At 34.9% G+C, this 10,578-nt stretch overlaps 1 protein-coding gene across 1 annotated transcript; it reads left to right on the top strand.

The window, feature by feature from the left end:
- The first annotated feature begins 7,040 nt into the window (after positions 1 to 7,040).
- On the top strand, positions 7,041 to 10,282 carry LOC134271156 (uncharacterized). Its single transcript, XM_062753408.1, has 4 exons — positions 7,041 to 7,422; positions 7,700 to 7,897; positions 8,148 to 8,309; positions 8,553 to 10,282. Exons 1-4 carry the CDS (start codon positions 7,048 to 7,050, stop codon positions 9,036 to 9,038), a joined length of 1,221 nt encoding a protein of 406 aa, XP_062609392.1. The 5' UTR covers positions 7,041 to 7,047; the 3' UTR covers positions 9,039 to 10,282.
- The last annotated feature ends 296 nt before the right edge of the window (positions 10,283 to 10,578 follow it).

The following is a 10,578-nucleotide window of genomic DNA, read 5'->3' as shown; positions in this document are numbered from 1 at the left end:
CCACCATACGAATACAATACGAGGAGCTCGTGTTTAACGGGATTTTTGAAATTATATAAAAGTTACTTCTCTAGACTAATACCTCTTGTTTAAATATATTTTTTACCGAACTATACACAACAAAATAATTTTTCGTATTGTTAGAGCAAATAGTTCGGCCGTCACAAACAATTAGGGGTTTTGTTTTTACGATGTTTCATAGAAATTCCACATGGAAATTTGACTAAATTGTTTTAAATGTGCGAGGAATGTGTTAATTTAAATTCCCCAATGCCTAAGTAAATGCGCTTTTGCTTTATGTCAATAAAAATTGGATTTGAATAAAAAAGACCACCATTTGGTAGGTTAAAAAGACGCCGAAATGGGCGATTGACCACCAAACGGGTGTTAAATGACCATTTGGGGGTGTGTGCCCAACCTGTTTGATGCATCAAATCGTCCGCTTACATATTTTGCTTGTCAAAAAAGTACTTTCACAATTAAATGCATTTATGCAAGCAAAACCAGGATATTCAAAGCTGTTTGCCGTCTTCAAAGCAAAATAAATTAATATTTTTAAAGAACTTTCTATGCATTTGCTCATTCAATAAGTTACAGTTATTGAACAATTATTTTGGGTATCACGAGATATTCTGATGGGTAGTGACGAGTTTGCGCTAGCGAACGAGTTCACACCCATCAGAATATCACGTGATACCCAAATAATTGTTTAATAAGGAACTTGTATCATGTCAATCATTGGTCACTTGACCTTTTGTCTACGCTCCGCCCAGATTGTCAAACTTGCTTTCGCGCCACCATCATTTGCGCGCAGTCTTACAGAGCGTCAAGATGGAGGTTGACGAGTGTCCCGCATCAGAATATTTATTTAATGAATTTCCAGACCCATTTGACATTTTTCAGTCGGATATAGATGACGTAACCCTGTCCCAGGTCTGTGAACAGTTAGAAAAAGAAAATGACGTATTTGAAGGTTTTCCGACGTTGTCTATGTCTCAGACAATGCATGAATAAGGACTAACCACGCGGAACGACATATCCAACGAGATGGATAATATGTCATCAGAATACACAAATACCGGAAATTTTGACCTAGATTTTCCTGATTCGAAGCCTTTTTTGAAGGAATCTGCGGCAAGTAACCGTTTTATTACACCCCTGTCAGAGACTGAAATTAAGGATTTGATACAGTCCCATGAGAATCGCAATACCAAGAAGAACACAGCCTGAGCGTTCCGGGTTTTTATACGCCCGTCTTAAGACGGGACGTATTATGTTATAGGCTTCATGTCTGTCCGTCTGTCTGTCCGTCTGTCCATTTCTGTCCGGCTCATAAATTGAATACTATTAGGCCTAGGATTATCAAACTTGGTCAACTGATACTTCTTGGGTAGACGGTGTGTCGCGCACAAAAAGTAGGTCGCTGTGACCTTTAATATAGATGCTATAGCCAAATATGGAAAAATCCTGTCCGGCTCATAACTAGAAAAACTATTAGACCTAGAGCTTTCAAACTTGGCAAAAGTATACATCTAGAGTAGAAGGTGTGTCGCGGCCTATTTCAAGGCCACTGTGACCTTTAATCAAAGTGATTTTTTTTTAAAAAAAACTAAGTTTTTTAAAGTCTAAATTTCATAATTCTAAAAAATGTAAAAATATAGTTGTATCCTTATTAAAAGGTGTTAAATTAAGTAAAAACTTATTTTTTCATTATATACCTTACAGCAATCTGTAACAAATGTTTATGCTTTGAAAGGAATTCAGTTTGTCCAATGGGCATAATTATCAAGCACAGGTTAAGAAGAATTTTGATAGCAGAAATTTGCATGTCAAATTAGAGAGAAATTAATGAGTTTATTGTCAGGAGCTAAGAGCGTCTTTAGATCTGATGCTGACTTATCTTAATTTATCCCTTGAGAGTTGGGCAAAAAGAAATGACCCCATGGTTGCTTGTGTTAATAAAGAATTCTTGATGGCTAGACCAAGATCTTTCATTTTGTGTAATTAATTTAAACAAATTAATGTTTTAATGTATGATTTAAACTAAATTAGTATTGTATAATAAAACTAATAATATATGTGTTCATTGAAAAAAAATATTTTTGCAACAAATATACTATAAACAAATATGGAAAAATCCTGTCTAGCTTATAACTAGAACATTATTAGACCTAGAGCTTTGGCAAAAGTATACATCTAAAGTACAGGTGTGTCTGGGCCTATTTCATGGTCACTGTGACCTTTAATTTAAGTGATTTATTTTTTTTAAACTAAGTTTTTTAAATTCACAATTTCATCATCCTAAAAAATGTAAAAATATAGTTGTATCCTTATTAAAAGATGTTAAATTAAGCAAAAACTTATTTTTTCATTATATACTTTACAGCAATCTGTAACAAATGTTTATGCTTTGAGAGGAATTCATTTTGTCCCATGGGCTTGAATATCAAGCACAGGTTAAGAAGAATTTTGATAGCAGAAATTTGCATGTCAAATTAGAGAGAAATTAATGAGTTTATTGTCAGGAGCTAAGAGGTCTCTATAGATCTGATGCAGAGTTATCTTAATTTATCCCTTGAGAGTTGGGCAAAAAGAAATGGCCTCATGGTTGCTTGTGTTAATTAAGAGTTCTTGATGGCTAGTCCAAGATCTTTCAGTTGGTGTAATTAATTAAAACAAATTGATGTTGTAGTGTATGATTAAAACTAAATTAGTATTGTACAATATGATTAAAACTAATTATACATGTTCATTGAAAAAAAAATTATATTTCAATTTATATATATTTGCAATAATTTGCAGTCATGCCTCACTTAAAATGTTATAGTCTGAAGAATAATTTATGTTTGATTTTTGACTAGCATTTCCATTAATTCATAAAATATGCAATTAACAATTTTAAGCTGCAGATCGATGGATATTTGTTATGCTCTAACATAGTTTAGAAGTATATGATGTTATTATTTGTTATAATCAATCCCTACACTGTAAAGTCTCTTAGAGATGTATGATAAGAAATGGATATTAGATAATTGAAATTTGTGTCAATCTGTTAATCAAGGCTACCTGATTTTCATTCATCTTAACCAATTCATGATTATTGAATAATATTTGACGGGCGTATCATGCTGTGACGGGGCACTTTATTGAGTCTTGGCGCTCACATAGAAATGATTCCGGCAAAATAGTGAAAGCGTTACATGAAATGACTACCGAAGAGGTGAACTACTATCTTGGACGATTTATCGTTGAAACTAGAAAACAGGATGGACAGCCGTACCCCCTCGCTCACTGTACCTCATTGCGGACTCTTACGACACCTTCGAGACATGAAAGTGTATGTCAAAAACTTTCTGTGCACCAAATCGTTGGAGTTTTCTGAATATAGATATGTCACTAATATATTTATTCCAGACTCAAATGTTATTTTGATACAACGTCAATGTTGTTGATAATGTTTCAATTTAAAATTACATGTATATCATTGCCTGTTTCATATGGGTTGATGGACGATCGTATAGAGATTTCTCGTAATTTAGTCTACTTGTGAATAAGATCCGTGGACTCAAGGTATTTGGGATTGAATAAAATCCTTTCATTTCTAGGGTGAAGTAGTATGAATGTCTCAAGAAGGAAAATCAGCAAATTTAAGTCAGAAATATCTCTGGATATTTATTAATTTCTGATAATTGGAAATTAAATTCAAATCGACTTCTGAAATCTCTTCAAAGCAGTCTCCATCCATGACATTCTGTCACCGTAGTATGGTTTCATTTAGTTGTGATGCACAATCTTGATGCTGATTGTTTGTCTGTCTGCACTCCGTATAATAAATAATTAACCTTTTGTAGCACCAAACAAGGACCAAAAGTACTCCACTGCAGCTTGTGACTCTCCAGGTCAGTATTTGGACTTTCTAGTAGAATAGCAACCAGGTGACAAACTTTATATTGATTCAGGTTATATCGTTTATCATATCTATCCTTTTGTACTTGCAGAAAGTATTCTAGATTTTTCCTATCAATTTGACTTGCATGGTACATTCTCTGTCTAAGATTATATTCTACAGACAGCAGAATACCGCTATTATATAGCCAAAAACATGCAGAAATGCAAGACTGTGCCCTTCCACCTGCTGAAAAGAATGATGTCAGACAAATTATGGGTCCTGTGAAATTTGATAGGTTTCTAGATTTCTCCTACTTGCTTTTATGTTTTAGAAAGAGATATAACATAAAAATTGACTTCACGTTACCAGGTTTCTGCCTTTTTTTAAAAAAAGATTCTACTATGGAGTCAACCATACTGTTGCTATACCGTCAAACAAATTGTTGCTACTACCAACGTCCTCTCCTGTGATCTTGACTCTGAACCGAATTCTTTTGAAGAAATCCTTAATGATGTCTTCATTAGATGGATAAAAAGAAATCAATAACAGTGATAGACATTCCTTAAAGTGATTTAGGTACTTCCTTCTTGTTTTCATGCTGTATGTGTTCCATTATCTTCTGTGGGACTCTTTTCAAAAATGTTACAGGACTCTAAAAATCGAGTGAGTAAACACAGGTGCCCTATTGCTATCCGTTTTCGTCCGTCGTGTGTTAACATTTGAACATTTTCAGCTTCTTCTCTGCAACCACTGAACCAATTTCAACCAAATTTGGCACAAAGCGTCTATGGGTGAAGGGAAACAAAAATTGTGAATTTAATGATCCCTGTCCCCCTGGGGCCTGAGGGGTGGGGCCAAAACCACTAAAATTAATCCCATTTTTAACAAGAGGCCCACGGGCCTTATAGGTCACCTGAGCATCATGCAACAACTTTCAAATGATGAATTTGTTTCATGTTTTAAGCTAGATGCTAAGGCATTCACAATTTTGGAAGAGGCACTCTTGCTCATCATAACTATGTACTTAGTTAGTTTATTTAAAACCTAGGAGCAGAGATGAAGATTTTCAAAGATTTAATGCATTTTTATTATATAATCAATAGAGCCCAGCCCTAACACCAGAACCCCTGACCCTGGGGCCATAAAATTCACAATTTTGGTAGAGGCACTCTTGCTCATCATAACTATGTACTTAGTTAGTTTATTTATAACCTAGGAGCAGAGAAGAAGATTTTAAAAGATTTAATGCATATTCACTATATAATCAATAGAGCCCCGCCCTAACACCAGAACCCCTGACCCTGGGGCCATAAAATTCACAAATTTGGTAATGAGATCAAGCAGTCAAACTGTTTGCATGATTGTAATCAGCATTGAGTCCTCTACCAAATCTGTGAAATTCATGGCCCTGGGGTCAGGGGCTCTAGTGTTAGGGTGGAGTTAAATAAGTATATAGTGAAAATGCATTATTTCTCTGAAAATCTTCTTCTCTGCTCCTGGATATTGAATAAATCAACTAAGTACATAGTTAAGATGAGCAAGCGTGCCTCTACCAAAATTGTGAATTTTATGGCCCCAGGGTCAGGGGTTCTGGTGTTAGGCTGGGGCTCTATTGATTATATATAGTTAAAATACATAATTTCTTTAAAATCTTCTTCTCTGCCCCTAGGTATCAAATTAACTAATTAAGTGCATAGTTATGATGAGCAATGGTGCTTTTTTCCCAAACTGTGAATTTTATAGCCCCAGGGTCAAGAGTTCTGGTGTTAAGGGAGGGGGGATCTCTACTTGATTATACATTGTATAGTGAAAATGCATGAATTCTATGAAAATCTTCTTCTCTGCTCCTAGGTATCAAATAAACTAACTAAGTGCATAGTTATGATGAGCAAGAGTGCCTGAACCAAAATTGTGAATTTTATGGCCCCAGGGTTCTGGTGTTGGGGGGGGGGGGGCTCTATTGATTATACATTGTATAGTGAAAATGCATGAATTCTTTGAAAATCTTCTTCTTTGCCCTAGGTATTAAAAAAAACTAACTAAGTGCATAGTAATGATGAGCAAGAGTGCCTGAACAAAAATTGTGAATTTTATGGCCCCAGGGTCAAGGGTTCTTGTGTGGGGGGGGGGGGGGGGCTCTATTGATTTTATAGTGAAAATGCATGAATTCTTTAAAATCTTCTTCTCTGCTCCTAGGAATAAAATAAACTAACTCAGTACATAGTTATGATGAGCAAACATGCTTCTTCTAAAATTTTGAATTTTATGGCCCCAGGGTCAGGGGTTCTGGTGTAAGGGGGGGGGGGGCTCTATTGATTTTTATAGTGAAAATACATTAAATCTTTGAAAATTTTCTTCTCTTTCTCTGGGTATGAAGCAGATAAATTACCTAAATAGTTATGATGAGCATAGGCCTAAATCTTGCAGAATTATGAATTCAAGGCCCCAGGGTCAGGGGTGGGCTCTACTTATATACTGAAAATGAATAAATTGTTTGAAATCTACTCCTTTATATTTGATAAACATTTATTTATTTTTTGATGGGCAGTTTTAAGGGTGCCTTTTTAAAATTTGTGGAATATGTGGGGACCTAGGGTCAGGGGTTTATTTCAAAGTGTTAGGGGCACTACTGATTATTGCTGAATATTACTGATTAGTTGGAATGCAATATTGTTCCCCTACCCTGCGTTTGGGTATTCATTAACCAAGCTAAGCGACTGGTAAGTGTGTTGTTATGATAATCAATGGTGCCTCTTTCAATATTGTGAATACCATATAGCATCTGGCTTAAAACATGAATCAAATTCAATAACTGGAAAGTTGTTGCATAACGCTCAGGTGACCTATAAGGCCCGTGGGCCTCTTGTTTTTGAAATGATCATATTTCTAACAGTATGCTTTATCTTAGACCAGTCACGTTTTGAAAGTATTGGTTCTTTTGCAATTGCATTTAAGCATGCTAATCGACCAGGTGTACCGGTATGTCCAGATTTGAAATATTCAGAAAACTGGCGCTCAATGGAATTTTTCTCATCCTTTGACCAATGGTGTCGTCCACCATTTCTGTTTGTACCTTAAATATGAAATAATAATATATAAATCTCAATGGCTCTCTGTCTGTCTGTCTGTCTGTCTATCTATATATCCCTCTTCAGCAGATGCAGCCAGATGGTATGCACACCATTGCGGACTTCATCTCCCATGTACTGGACATGCTAACTGGAAAACATGATGGACGTAATGTTCGTAACTGCAAAAAGAAATTCCAGAGGTTTTCAGACATCTGGGTGACAGAAGATCCAGTTGCAGCACTAGTGTTTATTAGGAAAGGGCGGAAGAAAAGCAAACCCAACAAGGAAAATGAGAGTCCAGAGGCAAATCTTACCCCTACCCCGTGGTCTCTGTCCAAAGAGCAACTAAAGCTTGCCGATGCCAGAGCAGCATCTGTAACTTACAGTTCCGGCTATGACATCTCACCCGGACCCCACTTTTCAAAGCCTTGGACTTTACGTACCATGAATTCAAAAATACAGGTATGTTTTCTTTATCTTCATTATTTTTAAACATCTTTAAATTAAAAGGAATTGAAATTGTTTACCGGTACATATATTTACCAATGGTCGTAAACAAAGTTCTTGTAATTTACTAAATAAGGTATGCTATTAGTAGAGAACAATATTTTAGAAGTTCTGTGTGCATGTAAAATAATTGTAAAATTTGTAACAGTTTAATTTTTTCCTTTAAATCTTAAGATATTTTGAAATTTCCAGTAAAATTATGTTTGAGTTGATTCATTGGTTTTTGATACAGTTTGTAACCAGTGGGGCCCTTGCCTGGTGCATAAGGGTTTTTTTGCCGAATCAGCAAGAGGAAACACTGTTCATCATTGTGAACCTCATCAAGAGAATGGTCTCACCACAGCTGACTGAAGAAGACATTCCTTCTCTTCAGGAAGATGTTCACACTGGACTGGCAATGTTTGAGCGTGACTTTCCTCTCTCCATGCAGGTATTACTATTAATTGTTAATGCATTCACTTATCACAGAAATTTTCAACAAACATTTTATATGTATATTTAATTTATCAATGTGATATCCATGGCCATTTTTGTTTTGTACCAAAAGTTTAGTTACAGAACAGAACGTGTGCAAATGATTAAAAGAGCAGTGCAATTGTTTAATTTTCTTTTTTAAAAAAAATATATGATGAAATTTATAATATGTTTACATGAATTAAGAGATTTCTTTTTTACCACAGAACCTAGTCACACACTTGCTCCATCACATTGTGGATGGATTTTCTACCTTTGGCCCTTTGTATGGAAGATGGCTCTTCCCCTATGAAAGAGCCAATGGGTGGATTACAAGGCAGTGCCTGAAGAAGGGTGCAGAAGAGAGCACTGTTATGGAGACTTATGCTGTAAGTAATAAGACATGTTTCAGAAATTCTTATTTTACGTGTAACTTATTTAAAAAAATTCTAATTTTCATATTTAGGTAACACCATTTTTTTGGAGGACTCATCTTCTTTCTCAAAGTTGAAAATGATATACACTACATGAAATTCATAGATAGAAATGAAATGCACTGGTATTGCTTTTTTTAAAAATGTAAATAAAAAGAAAACATTAAAAATTAACAGGATTAAATTATTTTGTTGTAGGTTTACGAGTGGTGTATGTATATGGTTATGAGTGGACGATTCAAGCCAGCTAAAACAGAAAATCAGATATGGGACTCGTGCAGTGAGGAAATCACCTACCACTTCAATGTCGTCCATGGCAAAGAAATTACACTCACAGAAGGAATGCGGTGTCACATGAAGGACTTCTATCAAGCAGCATTCAAACTGAAAATTTTGTACTTTGGTGACATTGCAAGTGAAGTGAAAACATACAGTGCTGAAGGACGAAAGCTGATTTCAAACGACGTTGGTTCGATGAAAAACTGTTCAATCGTAAAAGTCTTCAATGGAGTTAACCATTTAGACATTCAGTTTGGTGAAGTGACTAGTTTGATAGAACACAATGTGAATTGTACTATACAGACTTGGGCGATTATTGACATGTTCCCATTGGCAGAAAGAGAAGGCGTTGTGTACATCTTTGAGAGGAAGGCCCTTTACCAAAGGATGTACATGTTGACTTGATTAGTGATCCAGTGGTATTCGTGAAAAAGGACAACTTCATTTATGTTTTGATGTAAATGAGATTTCATGATGAAATTTGTACTTGTACTTGAGTAGTGACACATTGGTTTTTGTGAAAAAAGACAATTTCATTCATGTTGTGATGTAAATGCGATTTCATGATGAAATTTGAACTTACATGTATTTGGTAACAGTATTCATCATCAATTTCATGGTTCGATGAAAAACTGTTCAATCGTAAAAGTCTTCAATGGAGTTAACCATTTAGACATTCAGTTTGGTGAAGTGACTAGTTTGATAGAACACAATGTGAATTGTACTATACAGACTTGGGCGATTATTGACATGTTCCCATTGGCAGAAAGAGAAGGCGTTGTGTACATCTTTGAGAGGAAGGCCCTTTACCAAAGGATGTACATGTTGACTTGATTAGTGATCCAGTGGTATTCGTGAAAAAGGACAACTTCATTTATGTTTTGATGTAAATGAGATTTCATGATGAAATTTGTACTTGTACTTGAGTAGTGACACATTGGTTTTTGTGAAAAAAGACAATTTCATTCATGTTGTGATGTAAATGCGATTTCATGATGAAATTTGAACTTACATGTATTTGGTAACAGTATTCATCATCAATTTCATGGTTCGATGAAAAACTGTTCAATCGTAAAAGTCTTCAATGGAGTTAACCATTTAGACATTCAGTTTGGTGAAGTGACTAGTTTGATAGAACACAATGTGAATTGTACTATACAGACTTGGGCGATTATTGACATGTTCCCATTGGCAGAAAGAGAAGGCGTTGTGTACATCTTTGAGAGGAAGGCCCTTTACCAAAGGATGTACATGTTGACTTGATTAGTGATCCAGTGGTATTCGTGAAAAAGGACAACTTCATTTATGTTTTGATGTAAATGAGATTTCATGATGAAATTTGTACTTGTACTTGAGTAGTGACACATTGGTTTTTGTGAAAAAAGACAATTTCATTCATGTTGTTATGTAAATGCGATTTCATGATGAAATTTGAACTTACATGTATTTGGTAACAGTATTCATCATCAATTTCATGGTCTTGATAATGAACAACTTGCTTATTTTCTAAAAAGGTGCAAATTATAGTTACAATTGCTAAAGACAGATGGTATTGAGTGTTGATCAAAAATATCTTTATGACATTTTTCATGTTTTGAAGAAGATCATGAGATTTTAAGCACAAAGAAAGTTGTTTATATTTCATACTTTGTGAGGTATATCATGTATGATTTAATGTATTTACATCCTATGAAATTAAATGATTGTGAAAAAAGTTTGTGTTGATATTTCTGTTGCTAATAAATCTCATTTCAAAGGATGCATTAATAATGGAAATGTTAGTAAAATATTCACATAAATATATCTGGTACATATGATTACATCAAATAACTTTAAAGTTCTAGGAACATTCCACAATATTGGAAGCAAAGTCCTCAATATTGTGTTTTTAATGAAAAGAAGGGGGATATCAAAGCTTGAAATTTTGATTCAACCTCTTTGACTG

The sequence above is a fragment of the Saccostrea cucullata genome, unplaced genomic scaffold (genome assembly GCF_032062105.1).
Source record: "Saccostrea cucullata isolate Sc308-1 unplaced genomic scaffold, CSIRO_AGI_Scuc_v1 ctg15120, whole genome shotgun sequence".
Taxonomy (NCBI): domain Eukaryota; kingdom Metazoa; phylum Mollusca; class Bivalvia; order Ostreida; family Ostreidae; genus Saccostrea; species Saccostrea cuccullata.
Note: the sequence above shows the minus strand (reverse complement) of the source record. Positions and strands in the feature narration are given on the sequence as shown.

Bases quoted from the DNA above. Each gene is read 5' to 3' on its own strand.
- LOC134271156 (XM_062753408.1), top strand. From the start codon at position 7,048: ATGCAGCCAGATGGTATGCACACCATTGCGGACTTCATCTCCCATGTA. The intron at 7,898-8,147 runs GTATTACTATTA...TTTTTACCACAG, and splicing joins ACTTTCCTCTCTCCATGCAG to AACCTAGTCACACACTTGCT. The intron at 8,310-8,552 runs GTAAGTAATAAG...ATTTTGTTGTAG, and splicing joins CTGTTATGGAGACTTATGCT to GTTTACGAGTGGTGTATGTA.